The sequence below is a fragment of the Setaria viridis genome, chromosome 5 (genome assembly GCF_005286985.2).
Source record: "Setaria viridis chromosome 5, Setaria_viridis_v4.0, whole genome shotgun sequence".
Lineage (NCBI taxonomy): Eukaryota > Viridiplantae > Streptophyta > Magnoliopsida > Poales > Poaceae > Setaria > Setaria viridis.
The window spans coordinates 1,781,849-1,796,264 of NC_048267.2; the positions used below are offsets into that span (position 1 = coordinate 1,781,849).

Consider the following 14,416-nt stretch of genomic DNA (forward strand, 5'->3'; position numbering starts at 1 on the left):
GGTTTCCAGATCACCCCCTCCCATGTCAACACATCATTTTACCCGTCCCCGTGTCCCGCCCATCCCTCTCTCTGGTTCCGCCGCCGCCTGCTGCAGGGCGCTCGGTCTCCCAGTCCCAGTAGCTTGCTCCCAGTTCCGGCAGTCCGTGGCTCCGTGACCCTGCGCGGCCCTGGCCATGCACCGCCCTTGCCTGCTGTGTGGCACAAGGGCTCCTTCATGGCACTCCTGCGCCTCCACGCCGCACACGATCCTACCTCGCAGTGGAGCACGGACAATGAGACGCTTCAGTGTCGGACTGAGGCTGATTTAAAGCGCTGGTGCCACCGTTGGCTGTAAGCATGAGGCAATGCACATCGCTGACCACAAAGTGCGTATGATTCCTCCACCCTATGCCTAAGGTGTTCGATGAATTGCAGCAACGAGAAGGATGTGATCCACGGCAATTAAGCAGCAATTTAGGCATCATGGGGTAACTCCCCTCCCCTCCCCTCCCCTCGCGTCGCCCCTCCCAGGCGACTCGGGGGGGCGACCCGCACGTCGCCGCCGGCCTCCCCCCACCGGGCCTCGCCGGCCGTTGCCGCTGTGGGCGGCGGCGGCGGCCCCGCTCTCCTCTCCTCCTCTCCTCTCCTCTCCTCCTCTCCTCTCCACCCCTTCCCTCTCCACCCGCTCCGACCATTCCTGGCACTCCTCGCTGGCTGGTGCCGCTCCCCCCAGCTTTAGTACTCCTCGCTGGCTGGTGCCGCTCCCCCTAGCTTTAGTCGGATCTTCGGCCGCCGGGCTCGGATCTGCGCTTCCCTAGTATGGATCTTTGACTTCCGGGCCCGAGGCTTCCGTCTCTGACTGCTGTCGGGGGAGGGGGGGGGCGCCGCCTGTGGCCGCTTTGGCCTGAGCGGGGGGCGTCGCCCACGGTTGGCTGCAGGCTGGGGGTGGGGAGGCCTCTCCCCTCCCTCGCTCCGCCTCTTCGACCCCCTGGCCCGCCGGATCTAGCCGTTGGGGGTGTTGCGGTGTGCCCGGATGCCCCTGCCATCGGGTGTGTGTGTGGTGGTCTGCCTTCGTCTCGTAACCAAGATCACCAAGATCTTCAGGTGAAAGCCCTGCCCGGTGTTGTGTTGGGTCAACAACGACTGCGCCTCCGAGCGTCATTCCCCTCCTCAGAGGCGTTGTTGTGAAGTCTCGGGAGACATCGCTCTTCCGCCCTGCCGCTGCCTTGCTGTTGATGTGTTCCACCTGTGCTTTCACTGCTTTGGCCGCCGCCCTTTGTATGGTTGCCGCCAATGTTGGTGGTCCCATCCCATCATGGTGTGCTTGGGGGTGGGGTCGAGGCGAAAGCCTCTACCTGCTTGCGGGCCAATGATGGCAATGCCCTTGGGCGTCATTTTCCTTCTTGGAGGTATAATTCGTTTGCCCCTTCCTCCTCGGAGTCCCCCAAAGCTAGTCGGTGTGGTTCACCCTCTGTAGCTGCCTTCGCTTTATTTTACACAATGTCACTTTGGTTGCCCAGGTCGTGGTGGATGCTTTGCCTCCTGTTGTGTTGTTGTAGATGGTGATTGTTCTGGGTGAATGCTTTGTCACCCTTTGTGTTGGTTGGGTGGACTTTGTGCCACCGCTGTTTGGTCCGGGCAGATGGTTTGCCGTTGTCGTTCTTCTACCCTGGCGGATGCTTTGCCGCCATTCTTCTACTCTGGCGGAAGCTTTACTGTTGTGGTCGTACTGTTCGGTGGATGCTTCGCCACCGCTTTGTGCTTGAAGCTTGCTCTCCTTCGGCATCTATGGCGACGGTGTATCCCTTTTGCAAGTTCAGTTCTTACGGTAGCCTTGTTAGGGTGGCAGGGTTGGGTGTGTCCTCTCCCTTCGTGCTTCTCCTACTGCCAGTTTGTTGTGGTCGCTGCTTCAGTCGCTTCTCGGCTATGAATTTGGTTGTACTTTTCTTCAGTGTTTCTCTGTTTTTAATCATTTGTGCTCGTGTTAGTCAAGATCCATTTGGCTACATTAAGTATTGTGTCTGTAAACTGCTTTATTCTTAATGAAATATGTGCTAAGGCACGGTCGTGAAAAAAAATTTAGGCACCATGCGATTCATCTACTAAGGAATCTCTTTCCGAAGGATGTGATCGGATACAGGATACCTGATTGGCCGCTAATCATTTGTATTGCTTCACACAAAGAGAGTGATTTGCGCTTTTCACTTGTATTCCATGTGTATGGATAGTAGAATTGTGTGTGCTTGCGTAATTTGTAATGAGCTAATGATCCATGATCATGTAATCAACATTGTGAAATGAGCTTGCGGTGCTTGTTTTTCCACTGAAGCAGTGGTGAAATGAAAATACGAATGATTTTTGCAACTTGCCCTACTGATTTATTGTACAACCAAATAATAAGGAACGTTACTTGCCTCTTACTTGCCCAGCGCAGCACAGGGACGGAGCATAGCTAGAGCCAGGTGCTGGCGTGCTGCGCAGGGGTTCGGACTGCCATGAGGTTAAGCTGCTAGGCGCCTCGCGGCAGGCGCCGGCGGAGCTGGGCGCAGGTGAATCCAGAGAGAGATGAGAGGGACACGGGACGGGTGAAATGCTGGATTGGTAGGTTAAGGAGTGATCTGGTCGACCTAAACTTAACTGACATGTAGACTGCTGATGTGCCAATCCTTGTCAACAAAATCAGCTTGTAAACCAACCAACTCATCTTGAAAGGTGTGTTTTGATCTTGTTTACCAAACACGGGGTTATGTAGACCCTTTTATTGTTTAGGGGTTATTTGGATCTAGCCTATACTTAGAGGTAGTAAATTGGACCTTTTCCTTCTACCAGAACTATTTACGTATTTGAGCCTTTTTACCCAGCCGACTGGCGCCTGTGACTCGTCCAATAATTTAAGCTTTATAAAATAGGTATGGTCACGAAAAAATGCCCCCTCTCAAAATGGCAATATAACATGCAGTGATGCAAGTTTTCTTTAATTTGCGTCATTGGATCAACCTAAAACACATCTAAATAAATTGATCCGAATTTCAAAGCAAGAAAACCACCAGCGAATACCCACTTGTACCCTGCAAGCATGAAACAATCTCAAGGGTCCATTTAAGCAAGGAATCTTTGGGCTGATCCTACAAACAAAGTGCCAGCTTGAAGACGTGATAACTTACATATGAATACATGATCTGAGTTGATGGCTTCAAAAATTGCATCCCCAGTTGATGAGCACCATCTGACCAATTCCTACAAAAATGCTTGGACATCGTGCATAAAACAGCAGCCCTCCACACTGCATTCTTATCGATCAACTTGGAGATTGGAATCACAATGGCTATAATGGAGTTATGGCCACATCATAGCAGTGCCGATGAGGCTGCTGATGCCTCAGCTATAAGCCAAAGAGGTTGGCGTGCTTGAAGGCAAGCAGCGATATCAAAGGGATGTAATTCAGCTCCATCAAATATAAGATTCACTCCTGGTAAGACTACATCCTTGCTGTCTGTGTCCTCTTGCTCTGATTTTACATCATGTAGGGATGATTGTTCTTCAGAGGTAAGTCTGCTGGTGGCCTCATTGTGCTCAGGAGCAAGTGCATATGACCTTTACAAATTTGGAACACAGCCATTAGTTACAATGAATACTAATCAATTAAACTTATCGAATAAAAGCTTAATGCAACATATTCAGAAATACCTGACAGTGCTCCCATCAAAGCTCACAACTTCTGTGCGGCATCTCTGCCGTCCAGAAAATCTCAGCCTCTCATTTTCACTTGGGGCTCCTCCGCTGGTAGGTGTTGAAGGGTCATTATTGAGATTCCACCTCCCACTAATACTGTTGATTAAAACACGTGGCAAGTCCCTTGAGCTTCCACGCTTGTTGAATAACTTTGCAATCGGACCAGTTGCTTGATATTCACCACAAAGTTCTCTCAGATGCCTCCTTACATTTTGCATCACATCACAATGCTCATTGAGGTCATCTTTCTGAAGCATATGGGATGAAACCACCCTTTCACAAATCCTCTCACACAACTTCGGATTGAATAAGGGAATCCCGAACTCTAAGCTCAAAGGTACCCACTGATAGCTTACATTTTCTGGATCAATTTTGTCCGATGCCTCGATCCTGTGAAGTCTTAGTAAACGAAGGTAGCCAAGTGTGCTCATGTCAAATTTATTGGATAGTTCTTTCAATACAGATGTCAAATTTAAGATCTGTTCCTCTGGCAAATTAGTTTGAGCTACCACAGATGCAATTGATTGATCATCATTCTTTAGAGGTAGAGGGATATCTACAGTGACAAGGTTTCCTGATGCATTAAGATCATTAACGCCAAGTGGTTGCACCAGCACAGCAGATTGTTTAAGCATTGAGTTCAAGCAGTGTAACAATAGGTTACCCTTCACTAAGTTCCCTTCCAACTTCCCTCCTAGTCCACCCACCACGGAACCATCCCAAGACCATATTAGTGCTTTTTCACAACCAGATAATGGTTCAGGTAGCAGTCTAAAGCGTAGTCCTTTCATGAAAACAGCAGAGACCGGTCCACAATTCCCTGCTGTATACAATACAAGCTTCATCCAAGGTGTCATGGAGGAATAAGAAGGTGGGCCAAAATGAATTGGGCCTGAAGGGCCTGGAAGAACTGACAAAGAAGGAAGAGGAACCATTGAAACAATAATGTCATAGTCCCGGAGAAACAGCCGTTCCAATGTAGCCGGGGCAAGTGAGGCTAAGCTCTCGCATCGAAGAATATCAACTTTGTACTTCCTTTTGTTCTTCAACACTCGAGTGTCACTTGAAGCATCTAACTCTGATGTAACCTGGTCATGCTGTGGCAATTCATCATGGTTATCGTCAACACCATCCTCTATGTTTACTTTGGCCAATTGGCCAGTAGCATTTTCAATGTCATTCGAAGAGCTTCTCGGAGTCTTTGCTTCACCAGCATTATTAGTAATTTCATTTGAAGAAACACCACCAGACTGTAAACACTCCAAGAAGTACCGCAGACTAAATGCATGATTTGCAAACTCCTCTAGGACACCTTCAAATTTCTTTCCCTCTAAACTAGCCAGATCACTACAAAGTTCTGCAATACAAGAATCACCTAGTTTTCCAGCCTCATAGAGTGTGACAGCATGCGATTTTAAACCTGCAAAATGTTGGTGAAGGCACTCACTAGTCACTATAGACTACAGTATCATCAAGGCATTTGGCTAAGTACTAGATATTGATCAGTACTGCAAAAACTGTCGTTTGTACCACTACTGTACAAGAGAAGAATTTGCTAGATTCTGATATCGTAATAAACCTTTTTAAAAGATATATATAATTGTAACTTCCACTAACAGTAACTTTCAAAATATCAAGTAAGGTAAAATGAAAATAGTATTGTTAAACTTGCCATCAAAAGTGTCACAAATATTGTACATTTAAAAGCATTTATATGCATATTCCTCAAAAACCGACAGTCATGTTTGAGTAGCAAAATCAACGGTGACGTTATTTGAATATGGGTGCTGGATGTCTGGATGATCTCCAACAGATTTCAGATTAAAATCCTAGTACCTCTGCATTAGGAATAAGAGTTAAAGACAATATCTAACCTGGGGACAGTGAGCCCATCATCAAGTATGAAGTAACATTGGCATCAACAACAAAGCCCACATGAGCAGTTCCAGATATTTTCCTGGGCCCATCAGAATCCATGCTAATCAGTTGTTGACCAGACTTTTCTGAGTTGATACTTGTATTTGAACCTTCTTCGTCATCACTAAGAATACTACCAGGAAATGCAGGCGCACCTTCATCATTAAGAACAGAATCTGCATCCACTAGTTTTTCAGCCCAGCCCAATCGACAAGCAAATGATGCAGCTGCCTGCAGCTGATAAAGGTCAGCTTGTAAAGTTGCAGCCAGTTCAGCAACAGTAGCATTTGCACTTGATACAACAAATACAGCATACAATAGCCTGTGACAAAAAAAGTCAAGTCATTGCTATGGTGGCTACAGAAAGTTACAGGTGAAAGAAATTTACAGAGTCATGTAAATTACATATGAATAGCAAATGGAAGGTCACTACACAGAAAACTGCAAACACTTACTCTTCAATTGGGTCTTCGTATGATTGCTCCTTGTTAGAAACAAAATTTTCAAGCCTGGAAACTGAACAAATAGTAACAATGTAACTGTGCTATACTACTAAACTTAATATAAGATTATAAACACATATCCGGAGGGCATATAGCAGTCTAAGAGAATTTTATTGAGCATTTTACCATTTATTCTGATGAAGCAAGCTCAAAATCAGGGGATTTTGATATGTTGTTTGGATAAAATGAAATACCATGATATTCTTCAGGGAACCTCTTTATTTAACACATTTATATGCGATATTGATCTATCAAATATGATTTTGCAAATAACACATAGAAGGTTCTGATGTTCTAACTTTTTATCGAACTTTTATGTTCGTCTTTTTTGCATAACCACAAATTAGGTCATATGACAGACACATAATCCAAAGAATGTTTATCTATTTGTAATGTGTCATAACGAGATTACCTGTGAAGAGTCAAAATGGTAAAGATATTCAATATGAAATTTATGCAATCAAAACAATTTTATTCTGGCATAAAAAAGAAATTGAAAGATGTCGTTAGGCCACAATGCATTTGAAATACAAAATGGCTGTCTAAAGCATTCCTTAGCAACTCAAGGAACAGGATATTACATTCACATCACATGACTTCAAGAGAAAGCATGAGCATAGAAGAGACACAAACATCACAGGCAATGATGCCAATCAATAAGCTTAATTCAGCTTGACTAATGGTGTCCTCCAAGTACCCCATTTACCTTTGAAACGATCGTCTGGGAAAACAGGGACATCGAAGTACACTAGCCCTCTTTTATAAAGGCCATCTACAACCTTTGGATCAAAAAGAACATATGAATTGGCTTCCTCTTTACATATTTTGTCTATTGTTGCTGTCTCTTCCTCTGAAAGTTTCTACAGAAAACCCATAACATCAACTCTTATCAAAAGACTTCATAAGGAAGGATCATTATAAAAAAAATAATAGCTTTACAATGGGAAAAAGAAAATCAGGCATTGTATATTGTAACTTTCACGTTACGAGTAGGTTTCATCACATTCTGTATCAAAATTACATCAATGTATAGCAATAACAAGAAATCAAACCAGACCTTAAACTCCTCCAGTGTAAAGTTAACAAGACAAACTCCCCACCAAGGCTCAACTGGGAAGTCAGCAGGCTGTGTAGGCAGCATTTCTTTTGCAATTGATTTGTTCAGCTTCCACATTAATTTCTGAAGAAATCAATAGAGAAATCATTTGTAAAATGATCAATCTTGCTGAACGATACAGTCTAATAGAACATGGAAAAACACACACAAAACATGTATAGCATGCCAGTGCATTTATTATTCATCACTTTTCACATCAATAAGACTCATGCCCCACGCAATCATTCAGCATGGTCACTCTACATAGGCCCTAATAGTTTACAGCTTAAATGTGTCTCAATAGTATAAAAGGATAGTTGTTTTGCGATTTAGGAACCTGCCTTATCCTTTTTAGGGTCCCCTAGAATCCTAGATTGACAGCTTGATGCCTTTTCTTTCGTAAATTTCAGTTGCTATCATTTCATCTGAGATTTGATAACCATGCGTCATCTGTTTGCACTTTGCATATTTTAGTATGAAATAGATTACTCAGAAATTCACATTATCAACTATTTGAAACCTATGTATGTTCACAAGAATGCATGAGCATGACAGTGTAAAAACCTAAAGTATATGCAGCACTACCTTTGATCTGCATTTGTTCATAATATCAATAAACTCGTTTCTCCCAACACCAGTAAGCCTTAGTGCATCAGCAGCAGTGAAGTTTGGAATACTATCATATGGTTGTTCTGCCAGAAAATCAAGCATGTTAGAAATATAAACATGTATTAAAAAAAAGTGGAACAGTGCCTCAGTCTTGCAGTGACGTATCAGTAGGTTACCCTGTTCTACAAAAAAGAGGGAATAGAAACATTGACGAATACATTTTACCAACATGGGCTAGCAGTCTAGGTCAGGCATTACCTAAAAATTGCAGTCAGATTAAATTTTAACGGCAGGATACCACGATTGAATTGTATTCTAATTCTATATGTGATATTTTGCCACCATAAAGACAATAAGAAAGTAAAGCAATCTACAGGCTACATGATGCTAAAGAAACTTTTTTCCTTCAAAAAAGGGATTACCATTCTTCATTGCTTCAAAAAGGATGTCGCAATAATATCTGAATGGTGAGATCCTTGATACTCGGCAGATATAGTCTGCAAGGTGGTACGGGTATAACTGCAAACCAATGTGCATAATGTTGAAATCTTGAAAGGTTTTGGGTAAAACAATTCGAACATATGAGAAAAGAGTTATTATACACATATTTCAACCCATTGCAGAGGTGATTACATAAACCTCAATAAAAAAATAATAAAGATGTTAACTGGGCAGATCCAGTATACAAAACAATGTGCATTAAAACTCACAGATACGGGTTTATCAATGTTGGATCAACAGACAATTGAAATAACCCCCAACAAGAGAAAACCAAGTCATCACGCATTTGCCAGCCTATATATTACACAGAAAAGGGGAAAATGAGGATCATACTGCAAGATTTCTCCGGAGGTAGCGCATCATTTCTTCATAATATTCCCCTTCTCTGCATACTCTACGGGCAAAGCAGGTATTCCATTGCAACCGTTTTCGGATACAAAAGTCCACAATCCTGCCACCAAAATAATTAGAACTGGATATTATGCCTGATAGTTTTGCACTATATTAATGACAGGAACAACGGGCGTGCAATTCAGACACCTTTAATACTTGAGCAGGGTTCTTCATGAAGGCCTGACACAAAGTACTACTAGTGTACCATTCAGGGCATATTTTTTGTACATAGAAGTATTTAAAAGTAGTTTTTGACCTTTAATAATGGAAAAATTACAAACATACCACTGGATCAGACCTAATTTGCTCTTTTACCGCAGGGTATATCAATGACAGGTGGGTCCCAGTCCTACCTATCATTGAGGCATCCAATGCTAAAATAGAAAAGTAGGGTTTGAGCCTGTGGTATGTTTGCAAAATCCCCTTTAATATTCTTACAATATATTATCAATCCATACAGAGTCAACATCATATCAAACAATATGTAGATCTGTAGATACAACTTCTGCACACTAAACATGTATATAATTTGACTGATTGTTGGTCAAAACTTACAAAATCTGACTATTTCAAATCAAAATCCCGTTTAGATGTGGATTGAGGGAGTAGGTACACTAACACATTCTCCAATATGGCATCATGTAACTTTATGTGGCCTTACTGAACTTCGACAGAGGTCTTTTCCAAGGCTGGAAATCCTAGCTCCTATGATTTAACGTGGAAGTATATTTTTAGCAAATACAATGGCATATGTACAAAATAAACTAAATATTTTTGTCTCATTTCATAAAGAGCTTTGACTTCATGGTAAAATCACACAGATGTCCCTCACAAAAAAACCGCATGCATGCATACTTGGTTACTTTGTTATCATGAGGGGAACATAATAATGCCAACCAATGTTAAGAAATGTGGCACTGTGAATGATCCAAGCCGTAAAAACATCATTAGCAGCCAGAGGCCATTAAAAGCTGCATGTAACAAAACAGTAAGAAGGAAGATTGAATGATTAACCAAATTGTGCTTTTCTTTCAGAATGAAACATCATGGCATTGTCAGGACTCAGAATTCTACTGTTTTACTCGAAATCAGTCAGTGTGCTGAAGAGCCATAGTTCAATTTCACTACTCTCAAACTGCCTTTATTCGAACAGGCACAATGTCAAGAGATGTAACTATACAAGCCATGGTTCACCTATCTGCCGTGCTAGGTAAACCATGCAACTGTCCCCAACAAAATTGAGGCCAGCATCTGCAGCTCGGACATCTCCCACGTCAATGCAGGTACTAGTTAGATGAAGACGAGATCTAAACAAGCGCCAGGCAGTTGGGCAAACTAAAATCTCCAGTTGATGTTCAAGCGGCACCAAAACAGCCATTTTAAACAGCATTGGCGTCTACTGCGGCAACTCACAGAGCTCAAAACTAAGCGCAAACGGTTGCAGCAGCAGATCAAATCCACAGTAGAGAGTAAAGGCAGAGCGGTGGCTGGTTACCTGCGGTGCCACTCGTCCTTAGTCTGGAGCGTGGACTGGAGGCGCTTGGGGAGCGACTCCCAGGGGCACTCCTCCCTGATCGCCTTCACCACCATCTGCTCCTCAACCGTCGCTGACATCCTGCGCCTCCACCCCCTCAGCCCGCGAGACTGTTGGGGTGGTTGGGTGGGGCGGCGGATCTGGCTGCTGCGCTGCGGCGGGATCAGATCGCGATCTCGCGGGGAGGAGGGGGCAGGTGAAGTTCGGGAGCGCGCGTGAGGGACGCTGCTGTTCCGGGATCGAGCGCGGTGGCGGTGCTGGGGCCTGGACGCTGGAGAGAAACGGGAGCGCGGCGGGAGGGGAGGGAAGTGGCGGCCTGGTCCCCTGTTCGAGTCCGGTAAGCCGCAGCCCGCAGCAGGCAAGCCTTTGAAACTGGTAGCGGCACCGTGGTCAGTCCGATTTCCGCGACGACGGTTCGGGTAACCCCCGCAGGTCGTGCACGACAGCACAGTCGTGGCACTAGCCGGTCAGCACGACTCCGCCATCAATCTAGCTCGAGCATAATCAGTGAGATCGGACGGACAAGGACCCGCTCGACCTTCCGGTTCACTGTTCCCATTTCCCAACCGGGTTCAGATATATGAGTTCTGTACGTAAATCACTCGCATAATTTAGCTGATGGTGAGTGCAAGTCGTGAGTTTGAGGCCCCTTCTCCTAACCACCTAGTGTCGACCTTGAGTAACGTTAACCAGTGAAGATTTACCACGTGAATCCTCAGATGGATTAGCTTGCGAGGTATGGGAGATTTATATTGGTTGAGGCAATTTGCCCTATGTCCAGTTAGTGATGCGAGTTCTTTATTCCCGAGTTCGAGAGCTCAGTAGGGGGTTACAAACGGTGCGTGCGTGTGTGAGTGTGTTCTACTGGAGGTTGAAACCCCTCTCTCGTCCCTTCCCATGCCCTTATATACACAGCTCATGAGGAGGGTTACACTGTAGATCGTTGTGGGAAGCACGTTCAGTCGGGCGCTCTCCTCCAGCTGGTAGTCGTGGGGCCCACCTCGCAGTCGGGACCTCTTTCCCCTAGATACCCGTCAAGATCTTCGTCAGGGTCCGCTCATCCGATCACCTTAGTTATTGGACCCGGCCCCTACATGTATCTCGGGGCGGCACCTGCCCCCGGTCACTTCACCTGATACCGTCGTGGCGAATCGGGCACCCCTGATTGGGCTTGACCTAGAACAATGCCCCAACGCCGTTCCCGACTGGGAGCCTTTGTTCTGGGGCGGCTGTCTTACCCTCGAAGGCATGGATGACGGTGCACCCGACTGATTAGCCCACATTTTCCTCGCCTCGGCCCACGCGGGCTCGGCTGCGGCTGTCACATCGGGCAGGTCTAGCTATATGATAGGCCTGGCCCATCATTACGCCTAGACCTTTGCATGACGCCTTGGGCCGGTCCAGTGGCCTCTCATCCTCGATTCCCGGGCCACGACCTCGGGCGTTGTCGGTCAGTCGGGCGGCGATGGTGGCAGCCTCTTGCCCAGCCCAATTAGCTTCGCCTCCCCATCCCTTCTTTATTTTAGGCTTACCGATAATCTAGGATATTCTTAATCTGGATATCTTTCAGTAGCCTCCGAGTCCTTCAGCTGAAAGTCGGGGAAGGGCTGTGCTTCGATGGCAATCTTCTATTCGCTCCGCACGTCGCCTTGGGACCAGCGTGCGTCACTTATTCCGCTGATGTCGGGTCATGATAGGACAGTTTCCTACCCCATGTCTTGTCGTAGTGGACAGCCTTTATCTCAACCAATTACTACTCCTATCCGGGGGGTCAAAGGGTCCACCGCCTTTGCACGGGTGCCTCGTGGTCCATGCTTATGAGGGATGTCCTCCCTTGTCCATGTGAGGCCGCGGCCGGTTTATAAATACGGAGGAACGACACCTCTTCTTCCTCGTCCATCTTCAGTGTTCCAGAGAAAATGACACCTCACCCTCCTTCCCGCGTGGGAAGCCACTTGATGAAATCCCCATTCGCGCGTTGTGCACACGGCTCGTTCTTAGGTGCTAGGAGAATGTTAGCGAGAGGAGGGGTGTGATGAAGGTGTGTGGAGGTAGCGGGGCGGCCAGTAGGATAGCTTCCATGTTGCCTCTGATACTATTGGCCATCTCGTCGGTACTATTGGCCATTTCATCAATGAGATGGCCGGTTGTGCTGACTGTCGGCCATATATCTATGGGCTCATCAGAAGATTTGAACAGTCCTACAATATGGGACTGTACACCGAGACGTGTCAGACATGGAGATTACGGTGCAAGACGGCGTGGTCTATGCGGAGGACAGGGACTAGTCAAAGATTAGAAAACTACTCGTAGCAATTAGAGTAGGACTCTCTGATCAAATCTGACTAGTTTTCTTGTAAAACAACCAACCTAAAACCCTTCCCCAAGCATTATCAGGTGAGGCAAGAACCCCCTCCAAACAAGTTCAATCAGTACAATCCAACCAACACACAGGACGTAGGGTATTACGCGACTAAGTGGCCCGAACCTGTCTAAATCGTGTGTCTGAGTTCACCTTCAAATTCCTGATCTCGGCGAGCCCCACGCATAAAATACTACCTCGGGTACCCCCTCGGTAGGTTGCCAAGTCTAAACACCAACAGCTGGCACGCCAGGTAGGGGATCTCGCTAAAGATCCACTGGCGAACTCGATGGCTCCAGTCATCATCAAGCCTAGTGTCGCGTTCGAAGCGGGCGCGACGTTCATCTTCAACTCTTAGGTTTGCATTGCAGACAGTGCTGGAAACTTCCACCGCCACATCGCGCTCGCCCCGGAGGAGAAGTAATACGACATCAACCTTCATCGCCAAGCTTTGGAGGATTTCGTTGAAACATTCAACAAAAATTTCGACCTCTTCCGAGGCTCAAGGGACGAGTCCGAGTACAACTTGACTTCTCCCACCAGTCCGACTGGTTCCCACGAGTTGGCGATCAAGCCATCGTGTGAATCAGCTTACAACACAAGTCAATTCCCATTCGGACTCCAAAACTCGGGTACTGCCAACCAAGCTACCCTGTCCAGATTGCAATCCACGGTCATTTGGTCGGCCGTGGGCGTCGTCCTAGCGGATGCTGGCATTCGTTCGAGTACCGTCGTGGGTGGCTCCCCATCTTCATCTGGCACTTCCCACCGGGGGCCCGCCCGAGCAATGGGCCCTTATCCCAAATCTTCTTCTAGCCTTCTTCCGCCTCCTTCGTGGTGGCCGGGTTAAATGCTTTCTTTCGAGTCTACTTGAAGTAAGCCTTCCTAGCGCCTTTACGCGGGTTGCTGATGCTAGCAGAAGGTCAGTGAGGCTCTGCAGCGTCGTTCCACCGCAGTTGTAGCACGAACACCAGCTTTCCTGCGTCGTCGGCCCAACGGGCGGCGATGGTCATGTTTGTATATGTAAATGGTTTCGACCTTTGACAAAATGAATGCATTTTCAAGGCATCTTTGTTTTCTGTCATGTAGATGTTTCGGGTTTTACCCTTTGTTCTATTTTTTATCGATCCACGCTTCCCTCAATGGGTGCAGGTTTTTTCGAGCTCGAACGGCAAATTCCTCGATGGTCGCAAGCCGCGCTTGTTTTTGAGTCTCAACAGGTTTGTTCGGGCAAGATCAAGTTTTCCTTTGGTAGGAACCCTAGCCTAGCTCTTCTTGGAGCATCTCACGCTATCTCGGTCCCTCTTCCATTTTGGCTCTTGAGTCATTCGACTGACTCGAGGGACTCCGTTGTCCTCCTCTCATGGGGCCAGCCCACGGGTGGGGTCGTAACCATGACTTTCGAACGCAGTCGGGAATTTCCTTAAGTCGTGGGCTGTTCCCGACTCATTTGGACAATTCTAGGACCTATCCCTTACTGCCCCTCGCTCTATTGGCATACGGCAGCCTTGGAGCCTCTTGCGAGGCCGACCTTTGAACTGCGCGCTTGTTCCGTGGGCCGATGATTCTTTTTCATCCTCCGCCCCAATAGGCCGATGACCAATCGGCCGGGTGGCCCCCTGCTGCGCGATGCGCTGGCGCCGCCCGTGTCAATTTCTGTCAGAAGCTGAAGGGTCACCCCACGACTTCACGCCGGTGGGGTCCACCCCGTCCTTGTCGCTGGAGGTTTTGCTTCCCCGCCGCACCTACGCACGTCTCGTCAGTTCCTTTTCCTCCCTTTATAAACCG

The 14,416-nt window shown here is 46.6% G+C and overlaps 1 protein-coding gene across 2 annotated transcripts; it reads right to left on the minus strand.

The window, feature by feature from the left end:
- Positions 1–2,856: 2,856 nt before the first annotated feature.
- Positions 2,857–10,491, minus strand: LOC117856759 (uncharacterized). Of its 2 annotated transcripts, XR_004640654.2 has the most exons (11): positions 10,228–10,491; positions 8,673–8,790; positions 8,261–8,357; positions 7,815–7,921; positions 7,191–7,313; positions 6,840–6,993; positions 6,086–6,146; positions 5,588–5,952; positions 3,669–5,133; positions 3,146–3,575; positions 2,857–3,049 (listed from the first exon to the last, which is right to left on the minus strand). XR_004640654.2 is itself a non-coding variant. In XM_034739143.2 (10 exons), exons 1-10 carry the CDS (start codon positions 10,344–10,346, stop codon positions 3,329–3,331), a joined length of 2,856 nt encoding a protein of 951 aa, XP_034595034.1. In that variant the 5' UTR covers positions 10,347–10,491; the 3' UTR covers positions 2,857–3,328. The 2 variants fall into 2 exon arrangements, 1 of the variants encoding a protein (XP_034595034.1); XM_034739143.2 differs by having other exon boundaries at positions 2,857–3,575.
- Between the last annotated feature and the right edge of the window lie 3,925 nt (positions 10,492–14,416).

Bases quoted from the DNA above. Each gene is read 5' to 3' on its own strand.
- LOC117856759 (XM_034739143.2), bottom strand. From the start codon at position 10,346: ATGTCAGCGACGGTTGAGGAGCAGATGGTGGTGAAGGCGATCAGGGAG. The intron at 7,314-7,814 runs GTAGTGCTGCAT...TGATTTCTTCAG, and splicing joins TGAACAAATGCAGATCAAAG to AAATTAATGTGGAAGCTGAA. The intron at 5,134-5,587 runs GTTAGATATTGT...AACATTTTGCAG, and splicing joins GATGGGCTCACTGTCCCCAG to GTTTAAAATCGCATGCTGTC.